The sequence below is a fragment of the Microtus oregoni genome, unplaced genomic scaffold (assembly GCF_018167655.1).
Source record: "Microtus oregoni isolate MIOR12 unplaced genomic scaffold, Mior012 000007F_ref0000211, whole genome shotgun sequence".
Taxonomy (NCBI): domain Eukaryota; kingdom Metazoa; phylum Chordata; class Mammalia; order Rodentia; family Cricetidae; genus Microtus; species Microtus oregoni.
The window spans coordinates 55577730-55591055 of NW_024543066.1; the positions used below are offsets into that span (position 1 = coordinate 55577730).

Consider the following 13326-nt stretch of genomic DNA (forward strand, 5'->3'; position numbering starts at 1 on the left):
CATCAGGGAAGCTTCTTCTTGCAATAGCTGATAATTGATATGAAGACTCACAATGTGTGGAGAGTGAGAGACTTTGGAGCGCTCAGTCCTAAATGAGATGTCTTCATCAATCCCCTCTCCTCAAGGCTCAGGAATCTATGTGGAAGAGGAGGCAGGAAGATTTTAAGGGCCAGAGGTGTTGGCTGACTCTAAGGAAACAGTGCTTTTCAGACACACCAGGACTGATGTAAGTATGAACTCACAGAGACTATGGCAGCACGCATGAGACCTCCACAGTTTCAAACCTGATGTAATTCCTGTCACTGAGGAGGAGAAGTGGACACAAATTCCCATCCCTAAGCAAGGAGCTATTTGCAACTGATACCTGCTAGACAAGGGAAAATCAGTCTTCTTCAGTGGCATACCTCTGGGTATATCAACCACCCTCCCCGGCAGTCCCCATAAGTTTCCAGTACCTCTGGGTATATCAACCACCCTCCCCGGCAGTCCCCATAAGTTTTCTTCAGTGGAGTACTGCTGGGTATATCAACCATCCTGCCTCGCAGTCCCCATCAGTTTTCTTCAGTGGAGTACCACTGGGTATACCAACCACCCTACCCAGCAGTCCCCATAAGTTTTCAGTACCACTGGGTATACCAACCACCCTCCACGGCAGTGCCCATGCACAGAAGTAGTTGGTCAACACAAAAAGGTTTCTTTTTGTTTGCTTGTGACCTTTATGTTTCATCTGGCTTTGTTTTGGTACTTTTTTCTTTTCCTTATTGGCATATTTGTTTTACTTTATTTCTTTTTCTTGCTTTTTTTTTTGAGGGAACACAGAATATGAAATTGAGGGAGTAAAAAAAATCTTGCAGGAGTTAGGAGGGAAAATAATATGCTAAAATATGAAAAAATTAGACAAAAGAAAACTATAACCTATCCTGGAACTTAGCATAATTCTTTTCTGTTGTATTGCAGCCAGTGCAATAAACCCGTCTCCTGCCCTTGGTTCTGAGGACTTTAAAAATTACAAAGTGGTAATATTTTCTTTATGTTTATTGAAATCAATAGTTTCCTGTATTATACCGTCTCCACTTTTACTTTTGCTCCATTTTCCTCTAACATCTCTCAAAATGTCTGCCGTGTAAAATCCTTCGTAATTTTCACTTGACTGCTACTCTTTGCTGTGCAGAGCATTTTAGTTTCACACCGTCCCATTTGTTAAATGTTGTTATTAATTCCTGAGAAGGAAGCCCTTTCTGGTTGCCATAAGTTGAAGTATATTCCCTACTTGAATCAGCGGATTGGGTTTCATGTGAGGTCCTCGATCAATTTTGGTTTGAGCATTATGTAAACCGAAAGATGAAGTTTTCATCTAGTTTCATTTTGGAGTGCAAACTGGTGAAGCTACTGTAGAAACCAGTGTGGTGGATTATCAAAAAGATAGAAATACATCTACCACATGACAAAATCTTTTATCGTCTGAGAATCTTCCTGCCTAGGGATGATACCACTTGCTGTGGGCTAGGGCATTCCCACATCAATCACCAATCAAGAAAATGCCTTCACAGACAAGGTCACAGACCAGTCTGATGAGACTGTTTCTCTACTGAGATTCCCCTGTCCATATATGTCTAGATTTGTGCCGAGTTTACTCAAACTAGCCAGCATAGCCTAGATCTCCATCAACTGATGCACAGATGATGGCAGTGTGGAAAAAACACAGTGGGATTTTATTTGACTGTACAGAAAAAAAATGAAATATTGGAGCTTACAGGAGAGTGGATGGAGCCAGAAATACTCAGAATGAACTTTGAACTTTTAGATTTCTATCTTTCAGTTGGGTACCTGCAGAAGCTAAGCAACTAATAGGATACATAGAAAAGTTAAAAGAAGGGAAAGAGAGAATGAGGGTGGTATAAAGGGGAGGAAAGATAACAAAGGAACAGGCAAGGATAAATGGGGTAGGGGTGTCAGGGAAGGTAGAGATAATAGGGAAGGATAACTGATGGAGGAAGGTCATTGGCTAATAAAGAAACTGCCTTGGCCCATTTTTTTGGTTAGAACATAGGTTGGTAGAGTAAACAGAACAGAATGCTGGGAGTAAGAGGAAGTGAGCTCATACTCGACAGCTCGCTCTCTAGAGCAGAGACGCCATGCTCCCCTCTCCCAGGCAGTTGCGATAGCTCTGCTCTCTCTGAGGCACAAGTGATGAAGCTCTGACCCAGAATGGATGTAGGCTAGAATCTTCCCAGTAAGCGCACCTAGCGGTGCTACACAGATTATTAGAAATGGGCTAAATTAATACGTGAGAATTAGCCTAGAAGAGGCTAGATAGAAATGGGCCAAGCAGTGTCCGTGTAATTATTTTGGGGCATAATTTAGCAGGGGGCCAGGGTGCTGGGGACGCAGCCCCGCTGCTCCTATTACAACAGATAACAAACATTAAAGACCCTTGGGAAAGGCATATTGAAATTGAAGCTTCCTAAAACACACGCATGCATATATACATATACATATATTAAAGTTTAAATCTCTATAATGGGGGACAATACTTCTCTCATATACAATAAACTATTAAATAAAAATCTCAGAGCTCGCTATGGGTTTTTTTTTTTTAATTTGTGGGTGAGTTTGGTACCATAAGCCCCCTCCCACTTCAATTAATAAGATTTTACCATTTGTGATGGCTATTCTTGGTATACCTTGAGGGAACTTTTTAAAATTAAATAATTTTAAGTAGGAAGACCTAATTTAATATGGATTCTTTGGGATGGGAAGATCCACCTTTAATCTGGGACATATCTTTTATTGACAGCCTATATATAAAGTACATGGAAGAAGGAAGCTTGCTCTCTTGCTCTTACTGGCAAATTCATTCCTTCACTGGCATTAGAGCCTACTTCTTTGGAATATACTGAACCAGCTGAGACATTCGGCCTCACAGACAGAACAACTACTGGATTCTTGGACTTTCTAATGGTAGACAGCCTTTGTTGGAGTAGCTGAACCACAGCCTGTGAGCCTGAAAGGGATTCTAGTAAATCTCATATATACTGGATGTATATGTTCCCCATATCTATGAACAGTGAAGCAAATGTTTTCATATCAAAGAATCCCATCATTCCCAATAGGAGAGTGGACCTCAGTGTTACAGCTCACAGTGAAGAACTAATGCCCTTTTAAAAGCTTCCGGTACACTAAGAAACTCAGCACAAGAACTGACCTGACTGATCACACCTCCAGCCTGTTGGGATCCAGAACACTCCTGATAAAAATATTGGCACTCATGTTGCTATCATCTCATTGCATTTTGAGATTTTCACTCCTTGGTTTTGTCCTTTCTATTTCCATGTTATGTTCCGACATTCTGTGATTGATTCTCTTTGTTATTCAAACCTTTTAGGGTGTTTTAAAAATATATTTCTCTTACATATTTTTAAGGAGAACAGTGCCTTATTACTGTCAGGTAAAAGTCCAGGATCCCTGCTCAGCATCACTCGGCAGGTGGGTGGGACTCTGTGTAGCTGCTGAGTGGCAGTGGAGTTACTTCCTGTTGCTCTCCACATAGTGTTCCCGGGATGGCATGGTGAAAGCTATAGTTTCCATCAGGCCCCTTCTGCCACCACCACAGTAGGACTGGAATTGTGTCTGTTCTCTGTGCAGAGATGGAGTCCAGTTCCCCTTCACCTCACTGATACAGGAGGTGAGAGCTTCATTGGCATCAATTGGGTCTGAGAGCCAAGGCCTCTTTTAGTGTTTGGTAGGTGTGAGTGTGAACAAGCTAGGTAGACATCAATACCAGCATATTGCTTGCAATACTGGTTACACAAACCGTTAATATTGGAGTAACCTGGCAGTGTCTCTTTTACATCTGTGTGAGACTGTAATCATCTAAGTAAAAATTTAAATTCAGAAAGAGTAGAGGAAAAATTGATTCCATAGTGAGAACTCTAAAGAGAAGATTCTACATATTCATAAAAAGTCTTTCTACAACATTGTCCTATCTTATACACTTTGTATATATAAAACCAACCTTATACATTTCTATATGTAACCATGCTAATGACTTTTCACTTATTATTTCTGTTGACATGGTTTTTTCTGATTATTTTTATTTTGTCATTCCCATTAATGAAAAAGATATATTAAAATATTATTCTGAACAAATTTTTCTTTGAGATCTCTTTATGCTGTATATATATATGTGTGTATATAGATGTGTATGTATCTGTATATATATGTACTCCATGTATATACTTGGCATCATAGTTTTGTTCATATCAAATAATACTGAATAATCTTATTTATGAAAACATATAATGGAAACATAATAGATGCATTTGATGTAGATGTGAGTACAGGTGAGCGGACACTTCCTCACATGGCTCCTTTTGGAACTGAGATGGTGCCATCACATCCATTCAGTGCTGGCAGATGTCTACAAGGTTTAATGTTTGCCCTACTGAGTTTCAGCCTTTTTGATCTGGTTTTCCCTTTTGTTCTGTTCTTGCATGTGCCTAACTTGATTTTATTTATAGAGGCTCCAAGTTAAGAGATTGCCTTGAGTTTTAAAAGAAATTGTTTATGTTTTATTTTTGAACAGTGTTACTATAGTTAAAACTGTGTCTTAGGGTTTCTATTGCTGTGATGAAACACCAAAGCCAAAGCAACTGGTGTAGGAGGATCTTCTTTGTATGTGTTGCTTTCTTTGGTTAAATAAAGAGACTGTCTTGGCCTTTTGATAGGGTAGCAGCTTAGATAGGCAGAGTAGACAGAACAGAATGCTGGGAGAAAGAGAACAGAGGCAGAGAGCGCCACCATGAAGCTGCCAGGTCAGACATGCTGAATCTTTCCCAGTAAGCCATGACTTTGTGGCTTCAGATTATTAGAAATGGGTTGAATCAAGATGTAAGAATTAGCCAAGAAGAGGCTAGAGCTAATGGGCCAGGCAGCAATTTAATTAATACAATTTCCGTGTGGTTATTTCAGGTGTAAGCTAGCCGAGCAGGACGTAATGAAGGGCCCATGCTCCTCTCGGGTGGCAGGAAGCGGCCCGCTGCTCCTCCTTACAACAAACTTATACTTCTAGATAATTTTTTATCATTGAAGGAAGTCAGAACAGAAACTCAAACAGGGCAGGAACCTGGAGGCAGGAGCTGATGCAGAGGCCATGGAGGGGTACTAGTTACTGACTTGTTCTTCATGACTTACTCAGCCTACAAATGGCTTGTAGCTGGATCATATGAAGGCATTTTCTCAACTGAGGTTCCTTCCTCACTGATGAGTTAGCTTTGTCAAGTTAACATAAAACTAGATAGTACAGACTGTATAAAAATTTGAAGTTATATCAAATGCATTTCTCCTTACAGAATGTTCATGATCCTGTGGAAGCAGAGGTGGAATGAAAAATATCTTTCACAGTCTTGAGTGTTTAAACACTAGGTCCCCATCTAGCAGCACTACTTGAGAGACTGTAGAACTCTTGGAATGTGGGGCTTAGCTGTAGGACATAGGTTACCAAATTGGCCTTTGTTTTTGCGTCCTGGTCTTGCTGCTATGCCAGAGGCTTTGTTACATGCTCCTACCACAATGGAACCAGCCCACATCCTTAATCACTGTGATACCTTCTGAAATCATGACCCAAATAAACTCTTCCACCATTAAGTTGCTCTGAAGAATTTTGGGGCTGAGGGGATAGCTCAGTGGTTAAGAGTGCTTCCTGCTTTTCCAGAGCACATGTTTGGTTCCCAGCACCCATATCAGGCAGCTGACAACCACCTGTAAGTGTGACTACAAGAGATTTAACACCCTCATTTGACACCACTTGAACACATCACACAATCCTTACACAGAGATAAAAACAAGTCTTAAAACGTTTCTTTTGTTGTGTGTGTGCGCACGTGCCGCGGTGTCAGAGGACAGCATGGAGGAACTGGTTCTTTCCTTCTATCATGTGGGTTGCAGGCTTCAAACTCAATTTGTCAGGCTTGTCACGCTTGGTTGCAAGCCATGTTAATCCTGTTTTGTTTTGTTTTGTTTTTAATTAAGTGTGTGTGTGTGTGTTAGAAAGAGAGAGTGATGGGGAAGGTTTGAGATGGGTAAGTTGCTTTTGCAGGAATTTTGTCACTCCCAAAGAAAAGTAATTTGCTTTTAGAGAGGTGAAGTTCCGGAAGACTCAGGCCCCAGGGCGTTCTTAGTAGGTGGTACCAGTTTAGAAGAAAGTGGTTCCGACACTGTCATCAAATCCACAGCATTATTCAGCAGAGGGATAAACCTCTCACCATCTTAGCCAACATTAAATGACTCCAGTCATTTGTTGGGCGGTAGATTGGACTCTGAGTTGACAGAGGAGCCCCAAGCTAGACAGCAAAGTCCCTTGTGTGCATTGTGCAATGCAAGTCAGGAGAGATCCCATGTGCATCCAGGAATCCTAAGTTTGGAGAGGGCGGTGGTGAGTACGAGGGCATAATGGGGCACAGCAGGGAAGAGGGGATGGAACTTGAAAAGTTGAGCTGGGTGACCAGACCCGCCTAGAGACTTTTCTCAGTCAGAAATACAGGCATACTAGAAACTGCTTCATAACTTTGTTTTACCTGAATCAGAAAATAGAGGGTTGTTTTTTTGTTCGTTTTGTTTTGTTTTGTTTTTAAATCAGCCATTGAGGTTGTGGTCCCAGAATAAAGAGGAAACAAAGACTTAGAGAACAAAGCAGAGCGGGGGGAGGGGGGGACCAATTATCATTTATTTATGTGTAGAAGTTATGATACTGATCCAGGGATCTGAAATGTCAACATGATAGTTGCCAAACTGTATACATGGCTGTCTTGAAGGTCAGGGTTTTCATGCGGAAGCAGCATTTTGCCCTCTGAACATTAGCCTAACATTGGGAAAAGGAGAGAGTCTGCCAATCACAGAAGTCAAGCTTGGTGGGAGAGACCAAGTCTAAAAGGCTTTGAGTTTAGAACTCTGGAGGGACACCGAGGAAAGATTATCTTTTGGAGTAGGAAGGTTATGAGATGACTATTGGCCACAGCCAGACAAATAGCAGTGTGGTGGGGGCAGGGGGTGACCTCAGAGGAGAGGTCAGGCCCATATGATATAGTGGGAGTCCTTCTCCCAGTTTCCACAGGAAGTTTTGTGGGAAGGAGATTGGAAATTTCCCCTTTTGATTTGTAGTTGGTCATTGCTGGGGTAACCAGGGAGTAGTCAGTTAAGCATTATTCATAATAGCCAGAACCTGGAAACAACCTAGGTGCCCCTCAACCAAACAATGGATAAAGAAAAGGTGGCACATTTACACAATGAAGTACTACACAGCGGTAAAAAATAGTGACATCTTGAAATTTGCAGGCAAACAGATGGATCTAGAAAAAACATTAAGTGAGGTAACCCAGACTCAGAAAGACAAATAATATGTACTCACTCATAGCTGACTTTTAGACATAAACCAGAGAAAACCAGCCTACAACCCACAACCCCAGAGAACCTAGACAACAAAGAGGACCCTAAGAGAGGCATACACAGATCTAATCCACATGGGAAGTGGAAAAAGACAAGATCTCCTGAGTAAATAGGGAGCATGGGGGTCATAGGAGTGGGTGGAATGGGAGAGGGGAGCAGAAAAAATGAATAGCTCAATAAAAACAATGAAAAAAAAGATAAGCAATGGGTAAACACTTCCTCTGGCCATTACAGGGTTAATAGGGTAGAGAAGGGAAGAAACCAGAGAAGCAAAATCTCTTTCGCTACAGGAACTGTCACAGTTTAATCAAAATGAAGGAGATTTATAGAAATGGCCTGGCTACTGGCTGAGCTGGAAATTCTTGGGCTGCTGGTCTCAGTGGCTGTTGGCTCTTCCCAGATCCACAAGAGAAGACTGGCTTGTAGAGATGGAATAAGGCCCAGAGAGAAGCTCAGTGGGTAAAGGGGCTGACTTGTCACCAAGGCAGACAGCCTGAGCTTGATCTCTGGGACCCACACAGTAGAAGGTAAGAGCCTGTCTCTGAAGGTGGTCCTCTGACCTCCACACGTGGCACTCATAATCTCCACGCATGTACACAGACGACAGATGAAATGCAATAGGTAAGTGTCTGTGGAAAGGAAAGGTACCAGGAATGCTGTCAGCAAGGGCTCCAGAAGGGTCCTCTCAGGAGATCTGCGCTGAAGAACCCAGGAGTGGCTTTGAAGGGCAGAACACGTTTCCTTTAGCTTACTGATAGCTCATAGGGCATATATTAAGTATCACAATAAAAGTCATAAAATAAGTATGAGATAGTATCACATGATGCAAATTCTTCTGAAAGACAGACAAAAAATGAACATTAATGAAGAGTTGACAGGAAGAACCAACATTTATATTTTGCTGAATTTAGTGTTAGGGATTTTCATGCTTCATAATCTCATTTGCATGTATTTTGACAAAGGGACACATCGAATCGATGCCACAGAACTGAACACTTTAAAGTACCTTAACAGGTAGCATACATATTATATATATAACAGGTAAGTTAAATGTATTATATACATATATATATATATATTATATAATAGTAATATTTTGTAAATAGGCAGCCCCAAATGATAGGATTAATGGAAGTGCCTCACTCTATATTCACTGTGGCTGCACAGCACACACTGCCCCTCTGCACTCAGCATTAGCTTACTTAATAGTGATTCATTCTGCACTCATCTCTAGACTTTCCCACCGTTGAAACTGGTGGTGATGTGAAGCCACCTCTGCATGTACGTACCTAACAGGTATGAAGGGTGACGTTCTCTCCTGCCTACCTAACACCTTCTCATCATCTTGTGACAATCTGGAGGGTGAGTTATCTCCTTGAACCCCCCTTGTGTCTCCGGAACTCTTTGGAAACCTACTTGAAGTACTTGCCTAACACGTTGGTTCTGCTAGGGCACCTGACTCATACCTCTGATACAGTGGAACTTAACACACAGCCTGTTCCCTAGGGACTGATGCAGTTTTTCTAAAATTTATATTTTGCTGCTGCTGGAGCTGGATCACCATTACCTCATCCTCTGTTTGCCATTCCTGAAACAAAGATGGGGCTGTAGGAGACAGCAGGGAGCTGGGACTCTAAGCTCTAGGTGTGAGGCAAACACATGTCTTCGTTCATGGAACCAGGGAGCAGCTGTATTCAGTGTTCCTCTAGCCCCCCTTTCACTCCTGGGATTTCACAGCTCAGTGAACTGCACTCCCTAACTTATTCCCTTTTCTGGAGTGTGAATTCTATGCCATTGCTTAAAACTCAGGCCCTGTTTTAATCACTGGATAAAGTGTTCTGTGTATTACTCTGGGACAGATAAGACTAGTAAAATGGTGGGTGGAATAAGCAGAGTGATGGCATAGTGTGTGCATGTTTGTATGACAAGGACACCGACTGTCATGATCGCAAGAGAAAACACCTCTGCAAGGTGTGCACTATGCATCTTTTTCTCCCATGTCCCCAGATGCAGGACTCCCGTATGTGCTGGATGTTTGGAGAAAGCGAGGGTTGCCTGAGTTAATGAGGGTAGAATTTGTGTAGTTCATCATGAGAGTGTGCAGAGATGTGCAGGGAAAGAGTGGATTGGTATGTATCAGGGCTAATTAAAAGGAAAAATGGGAGAGCAAAGAGGAAAACTGGTACTAAAGCACACAAGGTGAATCCCGACTTCGGGGTGCAGTACTGAGGATGAGAGGTGGCAGCTTAGGGCATAGAAAACGGTTGGGGGGCTGGAGAGATGGCTCAGAGGTTAAGAGCAAAGCTTGTTCTTCCAAAGGTCCTGAGTTCAGTTCCCAGCAACCACATGGTGGCTCACAATCTTCTGTAATGGGGGTCTGGTGCCCTCTTCTGGCCTGCAGGCATACACACAGACAGAATATTGTATACAAAATAAATAAATAAATAAATATTTTTTAAAAAAGAAAAGAAAACGGTTGGGTATGGCTTAGCCAGATACAGAAGGACCTTTGAGTGCAAGTATACAATACCTAGAGACTCTTCCACGGGAGCCTCCTAATGTGTCTTTACAGCCCCCTGGAGTACACTGTGATGGTTAATGCTAATGAGATGTCATCTATACCAATCCTCATCAGGATATAAGTCTTGACTCACAGAGGGAGGCAAAGGAGTGGGAATGATTCAGCATGTATCACACAGAGGCAGGCGTGCACTTAAAAGCAATTTAATAGAGACAAAGCAGGAAATACACATTTTTTTCCCCATAGAGAATCCCATAGAGTTCTGCTTCAGATGAACTCTGAGGAATCAAAGAACATTCAAGGCACTGAGATCTTCTACTTAACTCAGAGGCTCTAAAGATACCTTGGAGAATATAGGGAAAGACACCAAAGCATGTATTTTTAGGGTACAGTAGAGAGTGTGGCAAAAGATTGTGATCTCTAGACAACGAGGAAGAAGCAGACAGGAAGGAGTTCAGCAGCAGGTGGCTGGCTCTTTAAGAGTCTGGTTGGCTATGGACTGTGTTACTTCTGCTTGGTCTTCTGCTGAGTTAATTGTGGAATGACATTTGTGGGGTATACCTCAGTAACCTTAGCCTGACATGGCTCTGGTACCTTAGAATATCCCTGGCCAGTTACGTTGGTGTAGCCCTGATCAGGGACCTTGGTATAGTTGGGTTCAGAGACATTCACAAAGCCAGGTTCAGAGAAATTGGTAGTGCATGGCCCAGGAACCATGGTACAGTCTGGCCCAGGGATATTGGTAGAACATGGCCCAGGGACTGTGGTATAATCTTGCCTAGTGGTGTTTGTAGTGCATGGCCCAGGAATTGTGGTATAATCTTGTTTAGTGGCATTGGTAGTGCATGGCCCAGGCATTGTGGTATAATCTTTCTCAGCCGTGTTGATAGACAATGACCCAGGCATTGTGGTGTAGTCTTGCTTAGTGGCGTTGGTAGTGCCTGGCCCAGGAATTGTGGTATAATCTTGTTTAGCTGCATTGGTAGTGCATGGCCCAGGAATTGTGGTATAATCTTGCTTAGCTGCATTGGTAGTGCCTGGCCCAGGAATTGTGGTATAATCTTGCTTAGCTGCATTGGTAGTGCCTGGCCCAGGAATTGTGGTATAATCTTGCTTAGCTGCATTGGTAGTGTCTGGCCCAGGAATTGTGGTATAATCTTGCTTAGTGGTGTTGGTAGACCATGACCCAGGCATTGTGGTATAGTCTTGCTTAGTGGCATTGGTAGTGCCTGGCCCAGGAATTGTGGTATAATCTTGCTTAGTGGTGTTGGTAGACCATGACCCAGGCATTGTGGTATAGTCTTGCTTAGTGGCATTGGTAGTGACTGGCCCAGGAATTGTGGTATAATCTTGGTCAGTAGTGTTGGTAGTACCTGGCCCAGGCATTGTGGTATAGTCTTGCCCAGCAGTGTTGGTAGACCATGACCCAGGCATTGTGGTATAGTCTTGCTTAGTGGTGTTGGTTGAGCATGGCCCAGGCATTGTGGTATAATCTTGCTTAGTAGCATTGGTAGTGCATGGCCCAGGGACTGTGGTATAATCTTGCTCAGCGGTGTTGGTAGACAATGAGCCAGGCATTGTGGTATAGTCTTGCTCAGCCATGTTGGTAGACAACGACCCAGGCATTGTGGTATAATCTTGCTTAGTAGCATTGGTAGTGCATGGCCCAGGGACTGTGGTATAATCTTGCTCAGCGGTGTTGGTAGACAATGAGCCAGGCATTGTGGTATAGTCTTGCTCAGCCATGTTGGTAGACAACGACCCAGGCATTGTGGTATAATCTTGCTTAGTAGCATTGGTAGTGCATGGCCCAGGGACTGTGGTATAATCTTGCTCAGCGGTGTTGGTAGACAATGAGCCAGGCATTGTGGTATAGTCTTGCTCAGCCATGTTGGTAGACAACGACCCAGGCATTGTGGTATAATCTTGCTTAGTAGCATTGGTAGTGCATGGCCCAGGGACTGTGGTATAATCTTGCTCAGCGGTGTTGGTAGACAATGAGCCAGGCATTGTGGTATAGTCTTGCTCAGCCATGTTGGTAGACAATGACCCAGGCATTGTGGTATAGTCTTGCTTAGTAGCATTGGTAGTGCATGGCCCAGGGACTGTGGTATAATCTTGCTCAGCGGTGTTGGTGGAGCATGGCCCAGGCATTGTGGTATAGTCTTGCTCAGCCATGTTGGTAGACAATGACCCAGGCATTGTGGTATAATCTTGCTTAGCGGCGTTGGTAGTGCATGGCCCAGGGATTGTGGTATAGTCCGGCTCAAGGACGACAGTGTAGCCTGACTCAGGCACTTTGGTGTTGAAGGGCTCTGGAATCTTAGTGTTTCCTGGTTGTGGAACATCTGCATAGCATGGCTCTGTGGTTATGGGAGCAAATTTTCCTTGTGGTGGAGGCTGACAAGGTTGCTTCACTTGATGCTGTTGAGGCTGAGGAGGTGCCACAAAGGGCTGCTTCTGCTGGTAGGAGCTCATGCTTCAAAGGATGCTGACCCTAGAGACAGGACAACTGGTTAGGTAGTTTTGAGGGAATGTGCAGAATACTAAATATTTTTATTGCTTTTCTCCTAAAAATTAAAGACACTTTTATTTTCCTGAGCTGGATGGAAATCATAGATTATTTTTATAGTTGCTACCTACTTTTACAGCAAAATATTAAAGTGATTTGACTACCTCTTTATAAGAAATAAATGGTTATAGTCATTTCCTTCCTTCCTTCCTTCCTTCCTTCCTTCCTTTCTTCCTTCCTTCCTTCCTTCCTTCCATCCTTCCTTCTTTTCTGTTTTTTGTTTTGGTTTTCGAGACAGGGTTTCTCTGTGAAACAGTCCTGGCTGTCCTGGAACTCACTTTGTAAACCAGGCTGGCCTCCAACTCATAGAGATCCACCTGCCCCTGCCTCCCAAATGTTGGGATTAAAGGCGTGCACCACCATTGCTAAACTTTAGTCAATTTCATTATGAGGCTCATTTCACATCCATCAGAGTTAAGGATCTCAGGAAAGCCTAGAACATTCTCTCCTCTGGCTGGCAGTTTGCTTTGTGACTGAGCCCACAAGCAGGAAAGAGGGCAGCCTCCAGCTTCAAATATTCATTACATAAAGCTCTGTATCCTAAACTAAAAGAACAGGGAACTTGGGAAGTCTTGACCTATGAGAAGAAAGGCCAGGAATTTCTCAAGATCTTGTCTTGTACTAGTCCAGCACTGTGGACACCTTTGTCTTTTCTCTCTGCTGGTATCCTTTTCTGCAGAATGGTACCTTAAAACCTGCTTCCTCTTCTCTAGTCTCTTGAATTTGTTATTTTGTTTTCCACATCTGTGTGAATGGAGCTCTTTTATATGTTTTTTTGTTCCATGATTTT

General features: G+C 42.9%; 1 protein-coding gene across 1 annotated transcript; it reads right to left on the reverse strand.

Annotated features, from left to right (window-relative positions):
* Positions 1 to 10468: 10468 nt before the first annotated feature.
* On the reverse strand, positions 10469 to 12442 carry LOC121450337 (mucin-2-like). Its single transcript, XM_041655156.1, has one exon. The coding sequence runs from the start codon at positions 12440 to 12442 to the stop codon at positions 10469 to 10471; it is 1974 nt and encodes a 657-aa protein (XP_041511090.1).
* Between the last annotated feature and the right edge of the window lie 884 nt (positions 12443 to 13326).

Coding starts and splice junctions, on each gene's coding strand:
- LOC121450337 (XM_041655156.1), bottom strand. CDS start 12,442: ATGAGCTCCTACCAGCAGAAGCAGCCCTTTGTGGCACCTCCTCAGCCT.